At 46.7% G+C, this 25,831-nt stretch overlaps 12 protein-coding genes across 12 annotated transcripts; 5 read left to right on the plus strand and 7 right to left on the minus strand.

The window, feature by feature from the left end:
* The first annotated feature begins 33 nt into the window (after positions 1-33).
* On the plus strand, positions 34-2,563 carry LOC1269961 (uncharacterized). Its single transcript, XM_308615.5, has 3 exons — positions 34-287; positions 361-928; positions 997-2,563. Exons 1-3 carry the CDS (start codon positions 156-158, stop codon positions 2,487-2,489), a joined length of 2,193 nt encoding a protein of 730 aa, XP_308615.5. The 5' UTR covers positions 34-155; the 3' UTR covers positions 2,490-2,563.
* Positions 2,564-2,575: 12 nt separating this feature from the next.
* Positions 2,576-3,904, minus strand: LOC1269960 (UPF0389 protein CG9231). The gene is made up of 3 exons (XM_061647439.1): positions 3,638-3,904; positions 3,086-3,370; positions 2,576-3,004 (listed from the first exon to the last, which is right to left on the minus strand). The coding sequence occupies exons 2-3, from the start codon at positions 3,367-3,369 to the stop codon at positions 2,779-2,781; spliced, it is 510 nt and encodes a 169-aa protein (XP_061503423.1). The 5' UTR covers position 3,370; positions 3,638-3,904; the 3' UTR covers positions 2,576-2,778.
* Positions 3,905-4,124: 220 nt separating this feature from the next.
* LOC5667229 (uncharacterized) lies at positions 4,125-4,994 on the plus strand. The gene is made up of 2 exons (XM_001687992.2): positions 4,125-4,529; positions 4,604-4,994. Exons 1-2 carry the CDS (start codon positions 4,260-4,262, stop codon positions 4,820-4,822), a joined length of 489 nt encoding a protein of 162 aa, XP_001688044.2. The 5' UTR covers positions 4,125-4,259; the 3' UTR covers positions 4,823-4,994.
* A 1,296-nt stretch (positions 4,995-6,290) lies between these two features.
* LOC5667230 (cuticle protein 16.5) lies at positions 6,291-6,967 on the minus strand. The gene is made up of 2 exons (XM_001687991.2): positions 6,879-6,967; positions 6,291-6,807 (listed from the first exon to the last, which is right to left on the minus strand). Exons 1-2 carry the CDS (start codon positions 6,894-6,896, stop codon positions 6,484-6,486), a joined length of 342 nt encoding a protein of 113 aa, XP_001688043.1. The 5' UTR covers positions 6,897-6,967; the 3' UTR covers positions 6,291-6,483.
* Positions 6,968-7,273: 306 nt separating this feature from the next.
* On the plus strand, positions 7,274-7,999 carry LOC5667235 (cuticle protein 18.6). Its single transcript, XM_001687990.2, has 2 exons — positions 7,274-7,596; positions 7,675-7,999. Exons 1-2 carry the CDS (start codon positions 7,582-7,584, stop codon positions 7,906-7,908), a joined length of 249 nt encoding a protein of 82 aa, XP_001688042.1. The 5' UTR covers positions 7,274-7,581; the 3' UTR covers positions 7,909-7,999.
* Positions 8,000-9,757: 1,758 nt separating this feature from the next.
* On the minus strand, positions 9,758-10,598 carry LOC5667237 (calphotin). Its single transcript, XM_001687988.2, has 2 exons — positions 10,454-10,598; positions 9,758-10,381 (listed from the first exon to the last, which is right to left on the minus strand). The coding sequence occupies exons 1-2, from the start codon at positions 10,466-10,468 to the stop codon at positions 9,968-9,970; spliced, it is 429 nt and encodes a 142-aa protein (XP_001688040.2). The 5' UTR covers positions 10,469-10,598; the 3' UTR covers positions 9,758-9,967.
* A 3,327-nt stretch (positions 10,599-13,925) lies between these two features.
* LOC5667232 (cuticle protein 16.5) lies at positions 13,926-14,880 on the minus strand. The gene is made up of 2 exons (XM_001687985.2): positions 14,537-14,880; positions 13,926-14,471 (listed from the first exon to the last, which is right to left on the minus strand). Exons 1-2 carry the CDS (start codon positions 14,549-14,551, stop codon positions 14,049-14,051), a joined length of 438 nt encoding a protein of 145 aa, XP_001688037.1. The 5' UTR covers positions 14,552-14,880; the 3' UTR covers positions 13,926-14,048.
* A 1,232-nt stretch (positions 14,881-16,112) lies between these two features.
* On the plus strand, positions 16,113-16,718 carry LOC5667233 (cuticle protein 16.5). The gene is made up of 2 exons (XM_001687984.2): positions 16,113-16,217; positions 16,299-16,718. Exons 1-2 carry the CDS (start codon positions 16,203-16,205, stop codon positions 16,635-16,637), a joined length of 354 nt encoding a protein of 117 aa, XP_001688036.1. The 5' UTR covers positions 16,113-16,202; the 3' UTR covers positions 16,638-16,718.
* Positions 16,719-18,682: 1,964 nt separating this feature from the next.
* Positions 18,683-19,535, minus strand: LOC5667234 (uncharacterized). The gene is made up of 2 exons (XM_001687983.2): positions 19,138-19,535; positions 18,683-19,069 (listed from the first exon to the last, which is right to left on the minus strand). The coding sequence occupies exons 1-2, from the start codon at positions 19,486-19,488 to the stop codon at positions 18,797-18,799; spliced, it is 624 nt and encodes a 207-aa protein (XP_001688035.2). The 5' UTR covers positions 19,489-19,535; the 3' UTR covers positions 18,683-18,796.
* Positions 19,536-21,169: 1,634 nt separating this feature from the next.
* Positions 21,170-21,801, minus strand: LOC1269957 (small ribosomal subunit protein eS27). Its single transcript, XM_308611.3, has one exon. The coding sequence runs from the start codon at positions 21,656-21,658 to the stop codon at positions 21,404-21,406; it is 255 nt and encodes an 84-aa protein (XP_308611.1). The 5' UTR covers positions 21,659-21,801; the 3' UTR covers positions 21,170-21,403.
* A 523-nt stretch (positions 21,802-22,324) lies between these two features.
* On the plus strand, positions 22,325-23,224 carry LOC133391166 (protein lethal(2)essential for life-like). The gene has a single exon (XM_061642734.1). The coding sequence runs from the start codon at positions 22,493-22,495 to the stop codon at positions 23,123-23,125; it is 633 nt and encodes a 210-aa protein (XP_061498718.1). The 5' UTR covers positions 22,325-22,492; the 3' UTR covers positions 23,126-23,224.
* Positions 23,225-24,669: 1,445 nt separating this feature from the next.
* Positions 24,670-25,577, minus strand: LOC1269956 (protein lethal(2)essential for life). Its single transcript, XM_308610.4, has one exon. The coding sequence runs from the start codon at positions 25,399-25,401 to the stop codon at positions 24,769-24,771; it is 633 nt and encodes a 210-aa protein (XP_308610.5). The 5' UTR covers positions 25,402-25,577; the 3' UTR covers positions 24,670-24,768.
* Positions 25,578-25,831: the final 254 nt, after the last annotated feature.

Here is a 25,831-nt window from a genome sequence, read left to right on the forward strand (position 1 = left end):
GACATGTTTTCGTAGGGCATTTTTTTTTGCTCTCCTCTGAGAACTGTCAAACGCTGCGGAGCGCTGTCAGGCGCCGTAAAACGTAAACAAAAAGCACGTTGTACTCCGTTCGCTCCCACACGCGACACTCCGGACGGCAAATAAAGTGATTCGAAATGGCCAAACTGCTCGCCTATTACAACCTATGTCCGATAAACAACATCGACGACTTTCTGGGACTGTCGCGCGATGTCGATCCGGGCTGCGTGATAAATACGCTGGGCCGAAACATCATACTGGTGGTGAAGGTGGGTCAACGGGTCGCGCGTGTCCCGGTGCAATGGTTCTTACGGATTAACATTTCTTGGCTCTTTCTTACAGCTAAGCAATCAACGACAAATCCGCAGCTGGACCGTGCTGGATCGGCTCAGCAGCAAGGTGGTGTACGATTTCCGCTCCGAGCGGTACGTCGGTGTGTTTGGCGGCCGCTACATACGATGCTGGAAACGGGACCAGCACGACATGAACACGGTGAAGAAGATTAAGCTGTACCGCACCGTGCACGATCTGTTCTGTCTCGAGAGTGGTCAAACGTTGCTCCTGTACACAGACGGTAGCTGTGAATCGCTCGAAAGTGCGCTAAAAACGAGAAACAAATCGCAGCAGGATGAGGCCGGCAATGTAGCGGTGCCCTTCGTTGACCCGAAAACGCACACGATACGGGACGTGAAGGTGCTGCTGCTGGACAACGGGACGCCACTGTTGACGTACTTCCTGCGCAAGGAGGAGGACGGTTCAATGGAGCTGCACTACGCGCTGCTCAATCCTGCCGACCTGAAGGTGCACAAAACGATCGAAAAGATAGCGGTGCAGCGCATCGGGGACGAGATCCGGCTGGTGAGCGCCTGTGTGGTGGACGGGAGCGATGGCCCATCGCTGCTGAGCATCTGTAAGTAGCGGGAAGTGAGGTGGCTTTTCGGCTTTGAATTTAATTGGCATTTCTTTTCTCAAAACCAGGGTCCGACAGTCGCATATTTAACCTTCAGCTTTCCCTCGGCCAGTCGCCGAAGCGCGAGGAAGGGGTAGGGAACTTTATCGAAATGGTGCACCACCTGAACGTAAAGCAGCCGCTCTCGATGGCCAGCATCGGCAAGGACTATGTCGCGTTTTACGCGAACAACAAAAATCAGGACGGCGCGACGCTCGTCCTATTCAACGTGCAGTTCAAGGTGTTCCAGGCGAAGCAATACTTCAAGGTGTACTTCGTGTCATCCCGCATCTGGGTGGTGGAGAGCAACATACTGCTCGCGTTCGGGCAGATGTTGGCGGTCGTGCCGTTTAAAATCAGCAAGGAACAGCTGTCGGACATGATCGGCAGTCAGCGCACCTTCGACCTGTCGCACACGATCGACGACGAAAGCATTAACGAGGAGTGCGAACTGCTGGATGTGTACGCGTTTGACGAAATGCTGTCCAAGCTGCCCAAGCGAAGGGAACTCGAAGCGAATGGTGGCGATGCAACGGTCGCGAACGGTTCGGGCGAAGCGCCGCCAGCAGACAAACCCGCCTACAAGTGGGTGTACAGTGAGGCCGAGTTTGAGGACGAATTGCGGGCGGCCTATCGGGAATCGCTGCCGGTGGATGTGATCGAAAGCTCCCTCCTGCCGAAGGATACGGTACAGATAAAGCTTTTCAACAATGCGGACGTATCGCTCGGGCCGTTGATTTTGAGCGAAAAGTTTGAAATCATGCTCGAGGAGCTGGAACGTTGCGGATACTCGGAGGTGGAAATCTGCGACCGCGTCGTGCCGTGGCTGATGCAAGCGAACCTGCCCGAAGATCTCGCCAAATGTTTAAAGCGCTACTCGGTCGTATCGGAACGGACGCTCATAAAGGCGCTCAAGTATGCACTCGCGCTGCCTGCAACGAACGAGGATGAGGAGGAGGAAGAGAATGAGGAGCAAGAGATGGAAGCTGGGACAACACCGAAGGCCAGCAAAGTCAAGCCGCCCAAGAAGGATGAACCCGAGCTTCCCGATCAGCACATTATGGTGGAGGCGCAGGCAAATCATCCCTGTCGTCGCGATCTGCTCAACATTGTCCTGTCCTGCAGCTTCAACCGGAAACCGCTGATTGCGTACGCACGGAAGGAGTTGGATTTTCGCACCGTCCGGGAGCTGTTGCAGCATCTCGAGCATCTGCTTACCGATCCGATGGCCATGCTGAGCGAAACGCTACACAACGCGGATACATTCGACAGTGACGAGCAGACGGTACAGTGGATGATGGTGCTGCTCGATTCACACTACCAACAGTTCATTCTTTCCACCGAGGAGCCGATACGGGAGCAACTGCAGCGCCTCCTGACCATTGTCGAGCGGCACGTTGGGCTGTTAGGCGAGCTGCAAAAGCTGTCCCCTTCGTTGCGTCGTATGCTGGAGCAAAAGGCACAGAAATCGGGACGGGATGCTAACCAGTGGTACTGCGTGGAGACGATTACGTTATATTAGCGGCAGGCTTGGGCCAACGAGAAGGTGTTTCAATAGCATTAAGATAATAAAAGTGTACCGAATGTCCCCCCGCACACACACCACAGTGACATTATTCCATCGCTTGGCTGTATTTACAGGATGATTTTATCAAATTCTAGCGCCTAAAAGATCAACACTTTAAATGAGGCGTAGTTTTAACGCGCACAATAATCACCGGACCTTTCTTTCTAGCAAAAAACAGGTCAGGTGTAAGGATAATTGATGATGGCTTTGCCGGAGACCAGCCTGTGGTGGGTAACACAGCATTTTACTTCTTCTTCGCTTCCGCCGCCAGCGACGCTTCGTAGTCGGCACGGGCCTTCTCGTTGTACTCCTTGTGCCAGTCCAGGTTCATCTGGGCAACGGATTCGCCCCGCTCCTGCGCCTTCTTGCCACTGATCACCATGACGATGCAGCCGATCGCCGTCGCAATCATCATGTAATTGGCGATCTTGATTCGCACCTGATTCCGGACCCGTTCCATCTTCTCCTGGCTAGCGAGTGGGAGGGAAAAACAATAATTGAAGGATCATTTCATACAAAAAACAAAGAAGAAAAAAAAACGGAAACGCTACCTGACAAAGTTAGGAACTTCTTCGATGGATTTGTACCGCTTCATGAAGACCAGCATACGCTTCTCCAGCGCGTTCGGTGTGTGGGTGTGCGTGTTGATGCTCGATCCATTGCTTCCACCGGCGGACGGTGTTGATTTCGGTGGCTGCTGGGGCTTTGGTTCGACCTGGTTGGAACTGAAGCTTCGACCGGCTGCGGCAGTGCTACGTGATCGTAGCAGCGTCGACGTTCGAGCCACGCCGGATGATGTACGTGCGATTTCGCATGCTGTGCGCAAAAAATTCATCCTATGCACATAGAGGGAAAATAGAAAGAGACGGAAAGAAAAAGGAGGTCATAAAACCGGTCCCGGTGTATTGAGCAGTTGAAGACGGATGAAGGTGCAGCATAAGTTTGGGTTGTATGCACGGATACTTGATCGTAGAGATGCTTTTAATTTGCTACGCTTTAACTTAAAATAATCATTAGATCCCAGGCCAAAGAGAAAAATACATAAAACGACAAGATCACCACAGATACTCAAACAAGATTACACAATACACACAATCACTTACGCGGAGCTGGGGGAAGCACCGATTTCTGTGGAAGCTACGCCCGCAAATATATAAAGCTTTTGGTTGCGTTTAGTGGAAGCGTTTATGCGCTTCACTTAGTGAACTTGAAGTAATTGCAATTTACGGCCCAAATTGCTATTTATTTACTTTTGTAAGAGAAATACCAATCGCTCGCGGATCGCTTCCCCCACCAACAACACAACAGCCGTGAAACAACAACAACAGCAATAAGCAGCTGGGCAGCTGTCAAAGGAGGTGTACACACTTCAACCGTCAATTTCAATTCGAAAACTGACTTTAATTAATGTATTCTACCATAAATTTCGGTCTTATGATGATCTTATAGTTTAATATGTTCCTGATTTCCAAAAAAGAAAGCAAATGTAAGATTTGAATCACATTTTCTTAGATTGTTTTGCGCCCGGATACGGTAATGAAACGCTTCACACGAAACGCTTCAAATCGGTTTGACAGCTGCGCGCTGTGTGTTTGTTTACATTTGGCCGGTGCATCGCAAACACGCGGCACACGTTCGTTTTCATAGAAATTGTATTATTTAAAGTTTCCTAAATATCTGCCACCACCAAAAAGTGAATAAAAAACTTTCCTAAGCCCTCCAAACATGGTGAACGATATGGAAACGGTTACAGGCACCCCCGTGGATGATTATGGCGTGCTGAAGGGTGATCTCGTGTTCATACGCAACAACGAAAACCTCATGCAAGCCATCGATCAGATACAGGAAACGCTGGCCAGCGTGAATCGGGAATATGAAAAGTATCCGAACTTTACGGCGGAGGAAAAGGTGCGCTTCGACACGCTGTGTGCGTTTTGCGTGAACTCACTGTTCTGGATGCACGAGAAGATGCTCGGTCGTCCGAACACCGTCATGGTAAGTGTTGCGGAAGAATGGTTGTTGCCTTTAGAAACATTCAAATTAATTCTTTCTGTCTCTTCGTCTTTCAGGATGACATTAAAGCGGATCTCGGCCGGGTGCGGGAAGCGATGAAACGGTTGCAGACCATACACGATAACCTCACCAAGCGGCCCCGTCTCGATCAGCCGGCCGCGCAAAGGTTCGTGCGGGCCGGGCTGTACGATGCTAACAACACGGAAAGCGACAAACAGAACGATGCACCACCAAACAAAAAGAAGCGCCGGGAGAAGAAAGCCGAACCGGAATGAGTAGAGTAGCACCCGGCCTGTGTGCTACTGGGGTAGGTACAATAAGAGATGTTGTATGTGGATAGACGAGATTTAAACATGTACTAAATAACGTAAGGCAGATGTCGTCAGGGATAATAAAACAAAGCTAAATGAATGCCCTACTGTAATGTCCATAATCCAAAAGCCATAATCCATGCTTGCGTACTAATGCTTTTTGAAAGAAGAGAGCTTGATTCGAGCGTCCCCCGACGTTCAGGAACCCCCCTCGCCATATGCCACCATCCGCCCAAGGGGTTGGATCTATCCCGTATACTGTGGCAAGCTAGGATATGTGGTGGCATACCCGTATAAGTGGCAAGCTAGGATATGTGGTGGCACACGTTACCACTCTGCATGACGAGGACGTGTCGGAATTGGATGTGAGAGCCTATATTATCCCTCATGGGGCTTCGCTTCCCATCCCATTGCAGAGCATACGGTACTCACATACGCCTCTGAGACATGCGGCCGTATCGGGGAGCTCGTTCGTTCCCGGGAATGTTCGCCGCGACGCTCATTTTCATTCATTTCATAGCCCTCTATGATCAAAATTTCGTTCTTCGACGAATGAGTTCTCCGATACGGCTGATGGAATTATCCGTGTTCGAGAGGAAGATGCTCAGAAGGATACTTGGCCCCGTATGTGTGGAAGGACAATGGAGGAGCCGTTATATTGACGAGCTATACGAGATTTACGGCGACCTCACTGTCGTACAGCGTATCAAGCTCGCCAGGCTCCGGTGGGCTGGCCATGTTGTACGCATGGAAACGGATGACTCACTCCGTGAAGTCTTTTTAGGCCATCCACAAGAACAGAGGAGACGTGGTAGGCCCAAATTGAGGTAGCAAGATGGCGTGGAGGCGTCCGCCATTAAGGTATAACGGGATTAACGGACTGGCAGACGAAGGCGCAAGACCGTGAGCGGTATCGGACACTTCTGAGGCAGGCCAAGACCGTAAAGCAGTTGTAGCGCCGGATAAGTAAGTAAGTACAATTAGTTCGTTCGATAAAAATGGTTCGATTGGTTGGTGTGAGACATTGTTAGAACGAAAGTGGAAATTAAGTAAGCCATTGTTGGGTCCGTCTGGTGGCACAGTTGTCAACTTGTACGACTTAACCACATGCCCGTCATATGGGTTCAAGCCCCGAATGGACTGTGCACCCATACGTAGGACTAAACTATCATGTGATGTGTAAAATCAGTAAGTTGCTGAAAGCCAAGCCCCCACTAGTCGTGTACAGAGGCAGGCGTTGACCGACAACGGTTGTTTGTTGTACCATAGAATAAGATGATCGTTTACTATGCACATTGTGGAGGAGTTATGCAGGCTTTATGCAGGATCCGCTCGAAATAGAGTGGTGAACTAGAAGAAGCAAATTTGCAAGGAGTTCTTTGAAGAAATGGCTTTCGGATGTACTAAGGTAAGGAGAGATGTAACTACGGTATCCATTTTTAGGAACATTCCTTCTAAAAAGGTGTTGTATTTTGATTGTGACAAGAATTGAGTTAAGCGGGAAGAACGGTATGTACAAAAGATCCTAGATGCAGGAAGGTGGCGACCACACGAACGATCAGCATCGTCTCGACAGAACCCCAATGTTCAGTCTATGCCAATGTGCTTCTGCTTCAACGCGTGCCTTAGAACACGTACGGAGCGGGCAGTCCAGTGTAGGCCGAGTAGGCGCTGAGGGCTGGCAGACCGGCGGCAGTGTAAGCACTGTAAGCTGGCAGTCCAGCGGCAGTGTAGGCCAGGGCAGGAGCAGCCGGTGCAACGAAGCGTGCCGCCGGAGCAGCAACGACGGCCGGAGCAGCCGCAACGACCGGAGCCGCTACCGCATGGTTGACGGTGTGTGCGTTGTAGGAGGTGGCGTACGGTGCGACGACTCCTGCCGCAGCCAGCGGAGCTGCCACTGGGAAAACTCCAGCCGAAGCAGTACCGAACACGCACACAGCCAGGCAGATCTGAAGGAGCGGGATGGATTGTATGGTTTAAGCACGAACATAATTGGCTCGAAGAATTAAAGGACACTTACCACAATTTTGGCAGACATGATGCTTGTTGGGTTTTGTGGAGAACTCTGACGTTCGAAAGGCTTGGAAGGTTTGTTAGATTGCTTGGAAGCGACTGATGCCATTGTTGGAGTTGAAGATGGTTTTTATACCAATCCACAACACACACCCACACCAACAACTCAACCCTTCCTGCCAAGTTGCATACGGTATTATTGTTCAATTTCACTTGGTCCCAGTGAAGTCCACCCACTCTTCCCTGCTTTCGACGAGGCAGACAGTGTGTCCGTCATACGATGGGAATATTAATGCTGGAAATTGAAATCGAACGCCGGTATCATAAACGCATTACAAAAAACGGTACACTGAAACCAGCGGTTGACCAATTGCGATCGGTACGGACGTGATCATGCTAACGGTGTCAGTTACGCAACCCCAGCCGTAAGAAGCGACGAACTGACCTTGACGACGTTCGGGTCCTTCCCGTTAGGTGAGTGATTTGACAGGGCCCCTCCAGGGTACTAGTCGGAATGTGTGCAAGGCTGTTTGCATGAACGATGCGATGTCGTTGATCGCATTTTAATCGTAACTCCTCCACAATTGGCAGTATTTGATAAGGAACACAGGGGGGAGAGCATCTAGAAGAGTATAAATAGCGAGTGTATTCTTCAGCAAACGGTACAGTTGTTCTGTTCAATCGAAAGCCAATCAAACCATCCTTTAAACATGTTTGCCAAAATCGTAAGTAGTCGACAAGCACTTCCATTCAAGAGCCTTTTTCACTTTCGATAACTCATCGCTTCTTCCTTCGCACCATAGATCTTCTTCTTCGGCCTGCTCGTTGCTGCTGCCTACGGCAAGCCCGTATTCCCGCTGGCCTACTCGGCACCGCTCGTTGCTGCTCCTTCCGTAGCGGTGGCCTCTCCACTGGCCGCTCCGTTCGCTGCTGCCGCTTACACGGCGGCTGTCCCGGCAGTTTCGGCGGCATACACGGCTTCTCCTTACGCCTACAGTGCTTATCCTTACAGTGCCTATGGATCGTATTTGCTGTAAAACGTATCTCATCTGCTCAACAAGTACACAAATGAAGCATCGGTTGATGGTGGTTATGTTTGAAATATAAATTTATTGTTTGCAAGTACAACATTGCCTCTTTATTCTTTATTTTTTATTCCTTTTCTCATTATTCTTTATCTAATGGATCTATGCTATCGTAACAGCGCATAAAGAATTGCTTGATATGTTGATTTACGCAACGCAACCAGACAGTTATTTCTTGCTAGGAGAGGAGGATCCGAATGCAAATCCATCTTAAATGGGCTTGTAGGACTTAGCTCGCCCATCAAGTAGAACCTGTAATGTTTCCGGGAGACTCCAAAAGATTCCATAGACTTCTTCAAGACCGGACAGGATCGATACGCACTTGGACCATCCTTTTCTCGCAAGGATTGTATGTGCAGTTGACTCCTCAAGGGGATTACTATCAACCGTTACCCTCTCAGTAGCACAACAATTGAACACAATCAAGACAAGCAATGTAAGAGTTGAAAGAAATTCCAGCCAATTTATTGTACAGAATGTTACAAGAAATCGTTTCCAGTGTGTTTCATACGGAGTGAGGTTCTATCGCGTTCCTTAGACGATTTCGACGACACGTTAATTGTAATACAATGAAGATCTCAGTGCTGGGACACTGTAGGCACTATAGGCTAGGGGGCTGCCGGAGTACGTCGAGTAGGTGACTGGAGAGCCGGAGTAGGTCGAGTACGAGGTAACTGGAGCGCTGTAGGCAACGGGGGACACAGCACTTGCAGTGTAGGCCACCGGGAACTCAAGAGAGCGGCCTCTAGGAAGTGGATATCCAGCCGAAGCGCAGACAACGACAAGGGCGATGATGAACTGTACATAATGAAAGTGAAAATCAATTCGATTATCTAAATTTCTGCTTCTCTGTTACTAGTCTACTGAATACTTACCAACTTGGCAAACATTTTGTTGTGTGTGGTTTGGAGACTGTTGGAGCAGCTGTTCTAACACTTGAAGTTGATTGCTTTCTGATAAAAATGAATTTGCAGTACGCGCTTTTATACTGGCGGATCATGAAATCCAGAATACGAAATTACGATCCATACAAAAAAATGTTGGTGTATGTGGGAAGGCGTTCTAGAAGATAAGAAAGAGCAATACACACACGCGTTGATGGATGGTATATACTGTGTAGCACTTACTGGAAAAGATGGATGACAAAGGCGCCGATGATCGACAGGTTGATTGAGCAAAAAACGCATAACGAAACTGCAGTGAAATATGTAGCTATGCTTAAAAAGAAATAAACGATCAAACTGGTCTTTGGTGTGTGGAGTGCAAGCCAGCAGAAATACAGCTGATTGCTTCATTTACTATAGTTGGAATAATCAAGGACATTTTCGTTAAGCCCAATCCCCCCACATAACCTTTGTTTGAGAGGCAGAGAGTTTGAAACAAAAAGCATGAGACACGAAACAAAAAGGGCGATCCGTTTTAAGATTGCTCTTGACATTTGCGAATGCAAATCGATCTTGTCTTGTCGTCCATCGAGGCAACTCCTACAAAACCGGAGGATCGATACGCACTTGAACCATCCTGTTCTAGTAAGGACTTAGTGTGCAATTGCGTGGATTAGTTCAGGGAAGCCTTTGTTTGTCGTTATGATAAATACTAAAATTGATCTAGAATGATCCTCTACTCAAATGTGGAAACTAACGCAAGCGAAGAAAGTGTCTATCTCCATAGGGAAATTTGAATATCGTATAGTACTAATGGATACATCTCAACTTTGATGTAGTTTCTGAACTGAATTTCTTCTCCTTAAACTTTCCACCATTCCATCCATAGAAGCGAAATAAAATCGAAACAAATCATGTTAGTTCCCACGGGATACAAAGATTGACCGTACATTTATTGGAGCAAAAGCGTACATCGCCGCCCTGCCCGCACACCACCTTCGGCGAAGGAAGTTGTGCCATTCGATTGCAGTCTCTATGTCACTGATTAGCTTAAGCACTACTTAATCACATGTTTTGCCATTTGGGGGCCGCCACCAGCAGCAATCACACACGTCCACCGTGCCCGATTAGGCAACGACCGATCGGTAGCGGATCGTAGCATGGAACGGTCGCACCAGCTTGGCAACTTTCGCCACCGGAGCGGCAGCTACCAGCTTGGCGGCGGGAGCAGCAGCCACTACCGCTGGTACGGCGGGTACGGCTGGAACCGGCACCGGAACTGGGATGGCCGCGGGAGGATTGTAAACGACCGGCTGCGGGTAGAACACGGGCGCTGGCGGTGCCGCGGGCAGAACGAAATGGTAGGCTGGTGCTGGGACTGGCGCCGGGATGGGTGCCGGTACGGCGAAGGGCACAAAGCCATTGTAGGTTCGGGCGAACACTTGTGAGCTTTGGGCTGTGACAACACCAGGACCGACGGGTGTAAGGACATGTGGCTTAGCGGACGCTACGGCTAGCAGACTGCAGACAGCAACGATGGACTGGAATGACGAGAGAACGAAGTGATGTAAACGCTCTGATGGGAATGTTCCGAAAGAATGCGTCCTACTTACCACCTTCGTAAACATTTTTAAGCTGTTTGTTTGTTTCTTTTCACTTTCACTGGGACCTCGGCACGGGCTGATGCTTGATGAACGGTCAATTAGTGCGTAATGAGCCAATAATACCCGTATATCGAGTATTTATAGGAAAAGCACGAACGCCAAACCGTCCATTGTTTTGTTTGTCCCACCCGAAACGTCCCCAAAAAACAAAAACCAACACAGCGACTGCTCAAGGGGGTTGCTATCAACCGTTACCCATCTGTTTGGCCGATTTCCGTTCCCACCCCGTTTCTTGCTGAAGGAAGTCCGTCACGATTCATGCCCGTGCGCCGAACGCTCCAAATAAATCTATTCCACGCCTCGAACACATCCAGGCACGATCCTAAGTCCGTAGCGTTTGATCGAACCACCGATCGAACGGTGGCCAGTGCGTTTGTGACATAATCGCTGGCCGCTGGCATTGAAACTGTGTAGGGTTATGCTAAACATGGTCGCATAATCGGGCGATCGCGTTGCACGTGTTTGCACCTTGCCTTGCAGCGCAACAATTGCCAATTGCTGTGAGGAGTGGGGGAAGGAGTTTTTGTTTATTTGTTTGTTGGTCCGTTGTGGATCATGTTCCGCTTTTGGTCGGTGAAGACAAGCATTGTAGGAGTTGAAAGCAATTCCAGTCTATTTTATTGTACAGAATGTTACATGAAATCGTTTCCAGTGTGTTTCATAGGGAGTGAGGTTCTATCGTGTTCCTTAAACGACAAGGCATGTCAGTTGTAATAGAATGAAGATCGCAGCGCTGGGGCACTGTATGCACTGTAGGCTCGCTGGCTGCCGGAGTACGTCGAGTAGGTCACTGGAGAACCGGAGTAGGTCGAGTACGAGGCAACTGGTGCGCTGTAGGCAACGGGGGGCACAACTCCTCCAGTATAGGCCACGGGGAAGTCAAGAGAACGAGGGGTAAGTATCCCAATTGTAGCCGAAGCGCAGACAACGGCAAGGGCGACGATGAACTGCAAATAATGAAAGTAAATTTAAATTCTAGCTTCTGCTGGTTAACTATATAATTACCAATTTGGCAAACATTTTGTTGTATGTGGTTTGGAGACGGTTGAAGCAGCTGTTGTAACTCTTAAAGTTGATTGTTTTCTGATGAAGGTGAATCTGGAGTACGCGCTTTTATACTGGCTGGGCATAATGTCCAGAATACGAATATCAAATTACGATCAATACAAAAATAGATATTGGAGTTTGCGTGAAGGTGCTCTAGAAGATTAGGAAGAGCAATACACACACGCGTTGAAGAATGGTATAGAATGCGTATCACTTACTGAAAGAGGTGGCTGTTAAAGTCGCCGATGATCGACGGCTTGATCGAGCAAAACGACGATAACGACACTTCAATGAAATATGTAGCTATGTTTAAAAAAATAAACGGTTACATTCTAACATAGGCATTCCAAACATAGAACAAGCTACAGAACCTTCGTAAGAAACAGAGAGTTAGAAAGCTTGAAACAAGATACATGAGATGCGTAACCAAAAGGGCGATTCATTTGGATTTTGGAAGCGTGGAGGAACTCTTCTTTCTGTTATTTGCCAAAACTACAATCCAGAACTAGAACCTGTTCGTATTCCTTGCTGGCATGCATAATTCGACACTGTTTGTGGTTCGCCTGGAAGAACCTGTTTAATCGTACCGGGTATCACATGATTCATTCCGTTTTCGTTTTCTAATTTCATTGATTAGCGCTGGAACCCAATTTTAGAATATTCTTAAATCAATCATAACCTGCCGAAAACTGTGCAGGAATAGAGAAGAAGCGTTACAACACATGCTACAACATTGAAGCAAACGTAAGATGGGACAGAAATTTTGAATTCCAATCAATTTATTGTAGTTTTTTTATTCAGTAGGGACGGCTTTGCCGTATTGCTTATAATTTATTGTAGATAATGTTACATGAAATCGTTTCCAGTGTGTTTCATAGGGAGTGAGGTTCTGTCGTGGCTCTTAGACGACTACGGTACGGCCATGGTAGTAGAAATTAGATCCCAGTGTTGGGGCGCTGTACGCTAGCGGGCTTGCGGAGTAGGTCGAGTACGAGGCAACTGGAGCGCTGTAGGCAACGGACGGTACAACTTCTGCACTATAGGCTACCGGGAAGTCAAGAGAACGGCCCTTAAGTAACCCAATATCAGCCGAAGCGCACACTACGGCAAGGGCGACGATGAACTACACAGGACGAAAGTGAAAATCAATTCTTAATTTCTGCTTCACTTCCTACTACGAGCAAGATACTTACCAATTTGGCAAACATTTTGTTATGTGTGGTTTGAAGACTGTTGAAGCAGCTGTTCTAACACTTGAAGTTGATTACTTTCTGATGAAAATGAATCTGAAGTACGCGCTTTTATACTGGCTGACGCTGAAGTCCAGAATACGAATATCAAATTACGATCTATACAAAAAAAAGTTGTTGGAGTGTGTGGGAAGGTGTTCTGGAAGATTAGGAAAAACAATGCACACGCACACGTTGATGAATGGTATAGAATATGTATCACTTACAGGAAGAGGTGGATGGTTGGCTATTTAATTTATAGAGACTTTGAGCATCTCTACTTCATTCGTCTCTCGATAAGGTGGATGTTAAAGTCGCCGATGATCGACAGCTTGATCGAGCAATTGCTGATTGCTTCATTTTCGATAGTTTGATTGAATAACCAAAGCCATGTTTGTTGCGTACAGTGTAAAAGGAATACAATACATTGTAATATAGGAATTCCAAACATAGAACAAACTACAGAACGTTTCTTTGAAAAAGGGCAAAAAAGTGGAGGAAACAAGAAACATGAGACACGAAACAAAATAGGTGATCCATTTTGGATTGCTGTTGATATTTGCTTGATGATTCGCGTTTGTGATTTGCGTGCAAGAAAACACGGAACGAAAACGAAAGCAACGCGATGTACATAACCGGAAGAACCTGTTTAATCGTACCGGGTATCAAATGATTCGTTCCGTTTTTGGATCGATCCCAATTTGCGAATATTCTTAAATCAATCATTAACTGTCGAAATCTGTGCAAGAATAGAGAAGAAGGGCTGATGGGCTTTGAAAGTTGGGACAGAAGTTTTAAATTTTAGCAACTTTAATGCGTTAAGAGAATTAAAAGAGTTTTCGGTGTAACCTGTAGTAGGCATAATAGTACAATTTTGTCATCCTTGGGACAGAATGTCAACCAATAAGACAGTTTAATACGAAGACTTTGAGCCACGATTCTCTACCGTCTAATCTTAATGCAAGCTTTAGTGGTGTGCAACGCCACGGAACTCAACTACTCTCCGAAGACACCACAAAGTTCTAACTAGTGTGGCTTTTAAGGCGAAAACAAGCCAAAATCGCATACATTTAAGCTCAGAATAAGGACAACCCCTTTCACCACTCAGAAAGGACCAATACAAACAGAGACAATCCATCATGAAATTAATTTGTTTCAAAACATTTGACTATATTTTATTACTCAACAACAATAAACGTTCACCAGACTGCTGGCATGCACGGTAAGGAACTGTTGACTGCACCATCACGATCAGCCGGCCCGACGGTTTACCACAGCTGGTACGGAGCACGGGCAAGCAGCGGGCTAGCGAACGCCTTGGCGTACGGGGCAGCATACGCGGCAGCGTACGGGGCAGCATAAGCGGCAGCGTACGGGGCAGCATACGGAGCGGCATACGGGGCCACGTACGGAGCGGCGAGCGGAGCAGCAGCATACGCAGCAGCAGCTAGTGGTGCCGGTGCAGCATAAGCAAGCGGAGCGGCTACCTTAGCGACGGCCGGGGCAGCATACGCGACGGCCGGTGCAGTGTACGCCAGCGGAGCAATGCCATTGTAGTTGCGGGCCACGACCTGCGAGCTTTGGGCGGTGACGACGGCGGGTCCAGCGGCATAAGCAACCGGGGCAGCAACCGGCGCCAACAGTCCTGGTTTGGCCGAAGCGCACGAGATGGCCAGAGCGGCAATGCAGATCTGAAAAAGCAAGATGTTTTAGTGATCTTCACCGCTCACTCGAAGGATGCGGCGATCGTTCTTACCAGTTTGGTGAACATTTTGAGGTTTAGTTTGGGTGCTGTTGTTGAGCGGAGTGCTGAAGAGGCGAACTGTTCGAGGCTTGGTTGCTGTATGATCCTTACCACGATCGCAGCAACTTTTATATGCGATAAAAATCGCAAACCCAATCCGTTAACACACCACCCACTTGGCTTATTTTTGTGCGCTTTATGGTAGTAGGATGCAGGCTAGGACTACTGCTGCACAGGAACTACGTGGCCTCTCCCTACTCCTTGGTGCGATCGATCGAGTGCTCTTCTTCATCATTCATTTTGTCACCTAGCAGTGGTGAGTAATAAACTACCCGAAGGCGACCGGTTACGACAACACAACGTAGCAAACGTTCGTTCAGTAGCAAATAGTTCACCTGAAGCAGCGCCTGATTACGCGTGCCGCATGAATGCACTTGGTGTACGTTAATATGCAGATCACGTGCCGTCGTGCAAGAAATCGGATTAACGGCCAACTCCGGATAGTGCCGGGTAGGATTGGAAGGCTGGAGAGTTTTTGGAATAGTTGTAAGCGAGGTGGCAAGACCGAAATGCCGACCGAACGATGTGTCTGGTTAGGCTGGGGGTGAATTATGGTCCCACCGGGGGTGATCCCTGTCATATGGCCACGGCTATATCGCATCGGCATCGATGGGGAATTTTATTTAGTGCACTGGTTCAAGGGCGTTTGTTTATGTTTTTTTTTCTATTTGCATGAGTATGCTGAACCTGGCCGGATTGGGAGCAAGGTGGTTTGCGATTGATTTGGAATAGTATAATCACAAGCAGCCACAAAGTCCTTTGCACTTTTCAAAATAATCACATACATGACATTGCCAACCAACGACCTTTTCCTTATTATATTTAGCATTGTTTTACGGTCATTGAAATCTTTCGTATTTTCATGAGCTTTTCATCATGTCTTTCAGATTTAATTAATTAGATTTTGTTGTGCAAATTGCATACATTGCATAGTCTCTTTGCTAATTCTAGAACATTGCGCCTAAATGTATGCATTCTGTTTAACTAACGCTTTAAAAATGTTCTTTCGCGTTATTTTAAACCTCTGCCAACTAAAATTATGAATGTCTTTATACTCCAAAGATGACATATTCCTGTTTTTTTATTTGGAACGATAGGTTACTTCGCTATCACTGCATTCGATCAGAATTAATCAACGAAAGTGAAGATTGCAATCGCGTCATAACCAATATCGTGCATGGTTCGAAAGCTCCATTTCAAATCGATTAGTATTCCACCAGCCAATGGTTAGTGGACCCACTCGCGCGACACAAGTCGTTCGTTCGATACTTTCTTCTGCTGTTCAAAATGCCGCTGCGCAAAGCGAAGTAAAGAAGCATGGCACACCGGTAGCCGCGCGCGACATTGCAAGGACACTCCGTTGCGGTGTTGTGAACGGAACGCTCGTGGATTTGCATCTCGTTGAAATGCAGCCGTTGTGGGGTGGTTGTGGAAGGCACAAAGCAAAAAAACCTGAAGTCTTCGAAAACACTGACTGTGGCAAGGATTTGTTTGGTGAGTCGTTGTGTGCGGAGGTATATAAACGATACGCTAGCTGTTGAGTAGACATCAGTAAGCGCATCTCTAATCGTACCGAGTACATCCAAGCTTTACAGCAACTCTCCAACAACCATCAAAAATGTTCTCCAAAGTGGTAAGATCCTTGTTCTGAGGATCCTTTCTGAGGAACATCCTGATCTAAAGCGCCATCTTTCCTACTCTCTTCCAACGCTAGATGATCGTCGCCCTGTTGGCCGCTGTTGCCAGCGTCAGTGCCAAGCCGGGTGCGTTCCTGCCAGCTGCCCCGCTAGCCTACACCGCCGCTGCCGCCGCTCCGCTCGCCTACTCGGCCCCACTGGCCGTTGCTCCGGCGGCCGTGCCAGCCGTCGCCTACACTGCCGGCTACGCTAACGTTGGCGATTCGGCCGTCGTCACCTCGCACAACTCGCAGGTCATCAATCCGGCCTATGCTGCGTACTCGGCCGCTCCGCTGGTGTCCGCCTATGCCGCTGCCCCGGCACTGGCTGCCCCATTCGCTTACAGCGCTCCGCTTGCCGCCAAGTACGTGCTGTAGTGGTGGACAAATTGTGCCGAACTTTCTTCTCGCCTTCCGTTTTGTTATAGCCAAATAAATGCCTTCCAATGATGAACTAAAGCAGCAAAGTTTGTTAATTATTTTAACATATTTAATATTACAATTGTGTTACTACTTTCTAATTAGACGTTCTATACTATCTTCTGAGTTAAAAAAACTAATTAATTGCTACATTTTTCATTAATACATAGCAATTCAAACGGAAGTGAGAAGTAGAGAGAAAGAGAGAGAGAGAGAAAGAGAGAGAGAGAGAGAGAGAGAACTAATCATAAAAACATTGACTTACTTTCAATGGTTCTGATGCTGCAGTCGTTTGAGGTGTAAAAGGCACCTAGAACAACTTCTGCGACTATTCAGCCTTGTAGATCAACAGGGTTCCGGTTCCGTTGTACTGCATTAAAGTCTCATGATCAATCAAACTGCCCATCGTGAGTTCAAATCTGTTGCTTAGATAAACCTTCACTCTACTATGATTGTTGTGGAAAATATGGATAAAATTAATCCTGATTCTACAGTGACAAGGCGAGAATACCAATCTCCGTCGGGAATATATCCCCTCGACTTAAGTATTTCATCTCGCAATACAAATGCTTTACGCTGAATTTTTCATACAACTGCTGCTGGTTCGAATAGCTCGTGTACCAGTAGCAGAGTCAGTTACTGGATCGATGTAGATACTATATCGACAGGTTCATCATTCATTCCATGACTGAGACAGTTAGATGTTAGATTCTTGAAGTTGGGATAAAATAGAGAGGATAAGTTTTATTACCGAAATGAGTTCAGGGCCATTTCCAAGGCCGATATACCGATTCCAAGGCCGACCAGGATACAATTCCGGAACCGGCAAGGGTTTTTGCATCAATTTCAGGATCTTCCAGGAAGCAATTTCAGGACCGTTATGGGTAGAGGATCAGTTCCAGTATCAGACAGGGTGGTTCAGATTAGTGATGTAAAAAATGAAGTGTTCGTCGGAATCGATTTCGGCTAGCTCCGATGTTTCCTGGAATCGAGTTCGGTAGGTACGGATAATAGGTACGGACTCAATTTCCGGAATCGATTACTGAATCGGCTCCGGAATCTGATTCGGCTCTGGAATCAGAATCGGCTCCGGATTCGGAGTCGGTTTTGGCATCTCCATAAAAACAGGCGTTTGGGTCCAATGATGCTACGTACTGATAGCCGTAAAAAAAAACAAAATTTACTTCGCTTCTGAAACTTCTTATTTCAATTCAAGAACTGATTCTCATTCCGGAGCTATTTCAAATTCTGGAGTCAATTCCAATTCTGATTCCGTTTCCACAGCGAATTGTCTAATGTTCTAATGTCCATTCTGATTCGGTAGCCGTTTCTGATTCCAAACCCGTATCCAATTCCGGCACTCTTCGGAATATGCTCTGGAGTCAACTCCGGTATCGGCTCCGGAAACGGAATCGATTCTAGCTTCGGAATCGGCTCTGGAATTGGCTCCGAAAACGGAATCGGAATCGGGTAGGTCCAATTTCAAGCTCCCACCACTAGCTCTGATACTGCAACTGATGGTTCAGATAGGTGCAAATTAAGCAGTACGCAAACTAAGCGACCTCGTGGGGCCCCAGGCTTTCAAGGGGCCCCGAGAAAAAGAACCTACCGCCCGCTCACTAGGATTGAGAAGGAATCCTTTTCTGGTTTAACATACCTCATACAACTTCTCGCTCGACACATCAGAAAGGCCTGTGAAAGGCCATCAGAAAGGACTTGTGTTAATCTGCCACCGGGTTCAGAATTATTGTATTGTGTGATTAAACAGGAACAATCTCAAATAAACTCTATCTTTTAATAGACATTTTATAAAGTTTTCATACTATACTGTCCCTTTAGTTTGGAACGGGAAGGAATGGAACCTTTTTTGGCAATAGAAATTGTAGAGTTCAGAGCAGAGAACTTGGAACTAGAACAGGACAAAATAGAACAATTAGAAATTAGAGCATCAGATTATCAGTAAGGGTCATCATGATGAGCGATTCGATAATGAAACAATCATGTTTAGAGACAGCAAATGCGTGAATTCATTCAGTCAACAAAAGAGTATTTACAACTTCACTATTGCAGAGCGGTAACAAACATCCGATGGTTATCTGGTCACGTTTTTTTCCAATTTACTTCAGCAGCACCTGAGCCGGAGCGGCGGCAACGTACGGCGAGGAGTATGCAACCGGAGCAGCCGCCACGTAGGGAGCGGCATAGGTGTAAGCCAGCGGCGCAGTGTTTCCGTGGAAGGTACGCTCGTACACTGCGGCACCCTCAGCGACGTAGGCGGCCGGGGCAGCAGCGACATAAGCGGCCGGCGCCGCAGCATAGGCCAGTACGCCCGGCTTTGGGTCAGCCTTGGCCGAAACGGAAGCAACGGCGATGATGGCGAACAGGCACACCTGATGGGAAGGGGGAAAGATTCTCTTTAGAATGGTTCAGCCGCTCACGGTTTCGTAGTAATACTTACAATCTTGAACATTTTGATTGGGTTTGGTTTTGGGTGGTTTGCGTTGGAGAAGAAAGGCAAATGCTGCTGTGGATGCGTTAGCAAGTGAACTGATTTCCAAACATTTCGTGCGTGCTTTATATACCCCGATTGGAGTGTGGTTAGTAAGAATCCTTGGACTGTTGGTTGCTTGCTGACTGGGGCGTGAAGATAATGCGAAAGAATACGTGATTTTTTGGAGGACATTACGGGGGTGGACGATCGTACGACATTTGGATGAACCGTTCCAGTGGTCGTACGCCTAGCAGCTGGCAGCTGACGTGGTGGAATCGAGCGACATTGGCAGACCAGCTGACGGCACATAAGCTGCATACTAATATAAAGGTTGCGCTGTAACGTACGGTCTAGTTTATTGAGATTCAACAGTAAATAGCAATTTTAGGGCAAACAGAGTTACAATCGAAAGGATGGCTTGGAGATATTACGAGACAGTGTTAAACCAACGGTAGAATGCAAGCTTATGGACACTATTGATTTTAATTTTAAATGGCCCGCGCGTTATGTTTTTCTCACATTTTTAAGGTATCAGATCATTTAATTGTCAAGCGATCGAATTGGTATACCTACGTAACTGATTTGAATCAAACTGCCAAAACCGCCTAAAAGTATGCGATGCGCATGGCAGCTTGCCATCAAATTGTCACAAACGCCTGAAAGTATGTGATATGCACTGTTGCTGGCCATAGTTGTATTATAGCTCGCTAATTCCGTTCCCTTGATACATGTGCTGTAATTCCTAGCCTTTTTTTTAAAGTAACACCGATTGATGTTCGTTGTTTTGAGTAGAAGGAACTTATTAACGTAGGTTACTACACCTTAAATTACATGTTTTGAGTAATATGAACGTGCGGAGCCTTTAGAAGTCGCTATAGATAGCATTTGCATCTTGGATTCAACTAATACTTGACTTGCCAACGAAGTTTGCTTCATTCTTTGTACTCTTAACCGTTAATAGGGAAATACGAATGTCCAGTTGGTTTGTTAGAATGCATTTATATTCGACGTTACTAACAGGTGAAGTAACTAGTCGAAATACCGAAGGCTACCAAAGCGGAAAGAAAAAAATTAAACGAAACTTTGCCCGGAACAGTGAATTGATAATCAAGCGAACTCCCTGCAAACAATATCTTAACGGTATCTTTCAAGTATAAACAGTAGTAATTATAACAATACTCCCAAATCTTTGAATGATCTTCAGCTGCTAGTGGTAGAATGGTAAATAAAAAACTATTTACACTCAAGTTTCGGATTCATGTTTAAATTCAGGAGGAAGGTTCCTGTGGCATAAGCGAATTGTTGAACATTCTGTTAATAGTTGATAGCTCATAAATTTTAACCAACGATTAGCTAAACAAGAATGCACATCGTACAAGAATGAAGGTGATAAGTGTTTGCAAACATAGGAAATAATCGAGGCGTTATCAAAGTACCCCGACAAGCAAATACAATTATTTGTAAAATGCTAACATTAGGATGAAAATCATATAAATGAACAAACATTATTGAAAACATATTAACATCAGGTTGTGCACACAAAACACTGAGCTTCATTGATTAAGTTTTGTCCTAAGAGATTACATGGACTAACAATCAATCTAATTGCCGCCCGACCCGTATCCTGGAATTCACCGAGAAAACCAAAACAAACATTCGCCCCTCATGAATTGCACATTCGCTTCCATGACTCATCCAACGCGTCCACTCATCGATATTTTATCGTCATGTGGTGAAATAGAGAGAATAGAAATTGCACATGCAGCTGGAAAAAAAAACTCCCATTACACCAGAACTAGCAATCGCAGTATGCCACAGCAACGAACAACACAATTCCGCCACAGCGAATCAACAAACACCGCGCGAGCTGTCAAACAGCACACACATACACACACTACCGCACACGATGAAACACGCAGGCAACGGCACCAGCGACCGAGGGAGAAAAACATAACCTCACATTTGCGACACTGAGCACACAACACACTTTCAAACAGGATTAGGCGACCGAATTTCTTCCTTTATTTTGCTCCTTCGGGGATGAATACAACTTGTCCACTGGACTTAAGCCATCTGGGATTGAATTCACGGCGCCGGCGATTAAAGATGAATGATGCTTCCGCTTCGCTCTCTCTCTCTCCTTCGGCAACCAATCCGTCATGCAGCACAAGGCGCCCGTTCGATCGCCCCTTCGGTCCTCCTCTCCGTGTGTGTGTGTTGTTGCGGACACTTATTAGTACGGCTTCCTGCGGAACGAGCAGCCCTCGGTCAGACGCGCCTTGCCGCCGGTCGGCTGGCACAGGATCGTTGAGCAGCCGGCACACACTACGACGCTCTGGGCATGGCTGAAGACGGTGGTGATCTTGTAGCAGCCGGGGCACTTCACGTCCATGAAGTACGAGTTCGGATGGGGCACCAGGCGCTTCAGCTTGTGCTTCCTCTTCTCCTCAGCGGGCAGCGGGTGCAAGAAGTCCTTGGCGAGCGGCATTTTCACTTGCTATTTCTCGTAAAACACGTGTTATTCGCGGGGAAAAAGTGAAATATATTCCACTTTATCTGCTGTACAGAAAACACGGCAGCTTTGCTCGACGTCAAAACCGAAAAGAAGGAAGGGATGGTGATGTGCGCAATGAAATGTCGTTCCGGAGCTTCTTCGAAACGGTGATACAATCCAATCCGATCCGCATGGTGTTCGAATTCGAACACGGGCAAAAAATGTTTATAAAAATTTAAAATTGTTTTTCAATAATTTGAACAGTAAAACACATTTTACATTAGTTGTTTTAGAGTAACTTTAAAATGTCTTTGAGAAGGCAATCAATATCATTACTTTTTATCATGTATGTTTCATGTGGTAAAATATTCAAAAATCGGTGTATTATTTGAGGAGAAGAATGAAATTCAATGATTTTTAACAAAAACATTTCCCACATTAATCAAACTTATTAAAAAAAGCATTCATTTGAAATGAAAATAACAAAATACATTTTAAAGAAAATTCTAGATAAAATGGCAAATTCTGTAATATTCGAGCCACCCTGTGGTCTATCTCGAAAACTCACGAAACTTCGTTCATTCTCACTTCACGTTTCTAGAAATCTCTCGCTCATTCACCTCGAACGCTCTCTCACCTATATAAACAGCGGTGAGAGCACTGTGAGCTCATCAGTTGAATACAATCAAAGCGCCTAAACCAACCAACTCAAGCGAGTTCAAGCGACCAAACCTCATCCAAGAGGACATTTCTCAAGCGGCAAACGTCTATTCCTGTGCTTAAACCGTGTTTCCTCTATCAAGTTCAATCGTCAAGTGAACAGTGAAAATGTCGATCATCCCGATTTTCTTCCGCAACTGGTGGGACGACGAATGGGATCGTCCGCTGTGGAGCTCTCGTCTGTTGGACCAGCACTTTGGCAGTGGTGTGACGGCGGATGACCTGCTCAACGCTCTGGCATCGGTGACCGACCGTCGACTGCAGGAGCAACAGGCCCAACAGGGACAACAGTCAGGCAACCGGTACAATCGCCCATGGCACAGCTCTTGCGTAGCTCGCATGCATGACAGTGGCTCGGCGGTGAACATCTCGAAGGACAAGTTCCAGATCAACCTGGACGTGCAACAGTTCTCGCCGGAAGAGATCTCGGTCAAGTACGTGGACAACTGTGTGCTGGTCGAGGGCAAGCACGAGGAGAAGCAGGACGATCATGGCTACGTCTCGAGACACTTTGTGCGACGCTACATGCTTCCCAAGGGCCACAATGAGGCCGATATCGTGTCGTCGCTCTCGTCCGACGGAATTCTGACCATCACGTGTCCCCGGAAGGAGATCGAGCAGAAAAAGGAGGAACGAAGCATCCCCATCACACACACGGGACAGCCGATGAAGCAAGTGACGGGCAAAGCGGCACCAGAGAATGGTCACAGCAAAAAGGAGGGAGAGAAAATGGAAGCATAAAGAGTATGCCATTGATTAGCCTATAGACTCTGTTCAGACTGATGCGAATTTTGCTTTTATTTAGACTGTAATAAATTATTGCTTTTCAAAACTTTAAAACTTAGTTGATTGTGGATCACAGTACTGATGAATCCGAAATGCTTAAGTAAATAAATGCTTTGTTATTCAGCTATCTTATTGATTACCCATAGCAGCTTGATAACTACTGGGAAAATTCCTATATAGTTTTTCGCAGTTGGCTCCTTCATCTGTTAATATACATTTCTGCCAATAGGTGCTTTAACGGTAAGCAGTCTAAAACGCGAAAAATGTGTGGAAGGACAGTCGAGGAGCCGTTATACGAGTCATACGAGATGTAGGGCGTCCTCGCCGTCGTGCAACGTATCAAGCTCGCCAGGTCCGGGCTGACCATGGCGTACGCTTGGAAACGGACAACCCAGCCCGTAAAATCTGGGGTAAAGTCTCTAGGCCGCCCACAAGGACAAAGAAAGCGTGGTAGGCCCAAAATCAGGTGGCAAGATGGTGTGGAAGCTTCCGCTATTAAGGCCGGGATAACAGATTGGCAGACGAAGGCGGGAGACCGTGAGCGGTTTCGGACACTCCAGAGGCAGGCCAAGACCGCAATGCGGTTGTAGCGCCGGATAAGCAGTAAACAAGCAATCTAAGATAGTTTAAGGGGCTTGCTGTGTTAGGGCTTACTTACTTACTTATCCGGCGCTACAACCGCTTTGCTATGTTAGGGCAGTGATAGGCAAAATACGACCAGCCGAGCCACAGATAGTTTTTTGCTGCCTAGATGGGCTCAAGTCGAGTCTTGTTTTAAGTAAGTAAGTTCAATCAGCCCCATGAGTACAACGAGTTCGAGTCCACCCAAATTATCATCAGGTAAACGGAAGCATAAGCGACTTCCACCTGTTGATAATTCGAGTTGACCCGGCACAAACTCGGCACACCAATTGGCCAGAATCGCTTATGAGGCTGGCATCTAATCGTTGCATTTTCTGAACCACTCTGAACGAACAAATTGGGTCGGTCTTGTGGTACAGTGACCATCTCGTACGAATTTACAACATGCCCGTCAAGGGTTCAAGCTCCGTGCCTCCGTACGAAGTACTGCTATGGTAATAAAAAAGTCATTGAAAGCGAAGCCCATTTAGTGGTACAAGTAGGCATTGCCCGACAACGGCTATTGTGCCAATAAAGAAGATCCATGAAGAATCAACTTGTTACTAGCTTACTCACTACAGTTCTCTACAGTATCTACAGAATCCCTAGGTGGCAAAGCTTCGCTTAGGTAACAATTCTTAAATTTGTCCTTATTCTGGTGCAATCATACGGTCTTTTCAGACAAGGTCGTGATTGTTAATCAAACTGCTTAAGATCAGGGCGTTTGTAAATTAAAAAAAAAATATTTACTTATCACATAAAGATGCTTTCATGACTGGAATTATGTCTTGTAGATAGTTTCAAGAGGCTTATTTTAAATGTCCTGATTTTCATTTCTAACCTTTTCGGATAAGTCGAAATTTTGTATACACCGCTTGTAGCTTTAAGAATTCGAGAAATAATTTATTACAGTCTAAATAAAAGCAAAATTCGCATCAGTCTGAACAGAGTCTATAGGCTAATCAATGGCATACTCTTTATGCTTCCATTTTCTCTCCCTCCTTTTTGCTGTGACCATTCTCTGGTGCCGCTTTGCCCGTCACTTGCTTCATCGGCTGTCCCGTGTGTGTGATGGGGATGCTTCGTTCCTCCTTTTTCTGCTCGATCTCCTTCCGGGGACACGTGATGGTCAGAATTCCGTCGGATGAGAGCGACGACACGATATCGGCCTCATTGTGGCCCTTGGGAAGCATGTAGCGCCGCACAAAGTGTCTCGAGACGTAGCCATGATCGTCCTGCTTCTCCTCGTGCTTGCCCTCGACCAGCACACAGTTGTCCACGTACTTGACCGAGATCTCTTCCGGCGAGAACTGTTGCACGTCCAGGTTGATCTGGAACTTGTCCTTCGAGATGTTCACCGCCGAGCCACTGTCATGCATGCGAGCTACGCATGAGCTGTGCCACGGACGGTTGTACCGGTTGCCTGATTGTTGTCCCTGTTGGGCCTGTTGCTGCTGCAGTCGACGGTCGGTCACCGATGCCAGAGCGTTGAGCAGATCGTCCGCCGTCACACCACTGCCAAAGTGCTGGTCCAGCAGACGAGAGCTCCACAGCGGACGATCCCATTCGTCGTCCCACCAGTTGCGGAAGAAAATCGGGATGATCGACATTTTCACTGTTCACTTGGCGATTGAACTTGATAGAGAAAACACGGTTGATTCACAGAAATCGACGTTTGCCGCTTGAGAAATGTCCTCTTGGATGAGGTTTGGTCGCTTGAACTCGCTTGAGTTGGTTGGTTTAGGCGCTTTGATTGTATTCAACTGATGAGCTCACAGCGCTCTCACCGCTGTTTATATAGGTGAGAGAGCGTTCGGGGTGAATGAGCGAGAGATTTCTAGAAACGTCTGGTGAGATCGAGTGGGTAGTGAGTCGAAGATGAGAATGTTCTAGCTCACGCAGTGATTTAAAATTGTTGTTCATTTACGATGCACGAATTAAGTAGTATGTTTTTACAAACATGTACTCAATATTTTTCGATTTTAGTAAAATAATTAAAAATAGTGCACCAGAACAGTTATGAATGAAAAATTAAGGCAC

Source organism: Anopheles gambiae, chromosome 2 (assembly GCF_943734735.2).
Source record: "Anopheles gambiae chromosome 2, idAnoGambNW_F1_1, whole genome shotgun sequence".
NCBI classification, from domain to species: Eukaryota; Metazoa; Arthropoda; class Insecta; order Diptera; family Culicidae; genus Anopheles; species Anopheles gambiae.

Bases quoted from the DNA above. Each gene is read 5' to 3' on its own strand.
- LOC1269956 (XM_308610.4), bottom strand. From the start codon at position 25,401: ATGTCGATCATCCCGATTTTCTTCCGCAACTGGTGGGACGACGAATGG.
- LOC1269961 (XM_308615.5), top strand. From the start codon at position 156: ATGGCCAAACTGCTCGCCTATTACAACCTATGTCCGATAAACAACATC. The intron at 288-360 runs GTGGGTCAACGG...TCTTTCTTACAG, and splicing joins ACATCATACTGGTGGTGAAG to CTAAGCAATCAACGACAAAT. The intron at 929-996 runs GTAAGTAGCGGG...TCTCAAAACCAG, and splicing joins CCCATCGCTGCTGAGCATCT to GGTCCGACAGTCGCATATTT.
- LOC5667229 (XM_001687992.2), top strand. From the start codon at position 4,260: ATGGTGAACGATATGGAAACGGTTACAGGCACCCCCGTGGATGATTAT. The intron at 4,530-4,603 runs GTAAGTGTTGCG...TTCGTCTTTCAG, and splicing joins GTCGTCCGAACACCGTCATG to GATGACATTAAAGCGGATCT.
- LOC133391166 (XM_061642734.1), top strand. From the start codon at position 22,493: ATGTCGATCATCCCGATTTTCTTCCGCAACTGGTGGGACGACGAATGG.
- LOC1269960 (XM_061647439.1), bottom strand. From the start codon at position 3,369: ATGAATTTTTTGCGCACAGCATGCGAAATCGCACGTACATCATCCGGC. The intron at 3,005-3,085 runs GTAGCGTTTCCG...CCCACTCGCTAG, and splicing joins GAAGTTCCTAACTTTGTCAG to CCAGGAGAAGATGGAACGGG.
- LOC1269957 (XM_308611.3), bottom strand. From the start codon at position 21,658: ATGCCGCTCGCCAAGGACTTCTTGCACCCGCTGCCCGCTGAGGAGAAG.
- LOC5667234 (XM_001687983.2), bottom strand. From the start codon at position 19,488: ATGCAGCTTATGTGCCGTCAGCTGGTCTGCCAATGTCGCTCGATTCCA. The intron at 19,070-19,137 runs GTAAGTATTACT...CCTTCCCATCAG, and splicing joins CAATCAAAATGTTCAAGATT to GTGTGCCTGTTCGCCATCAT.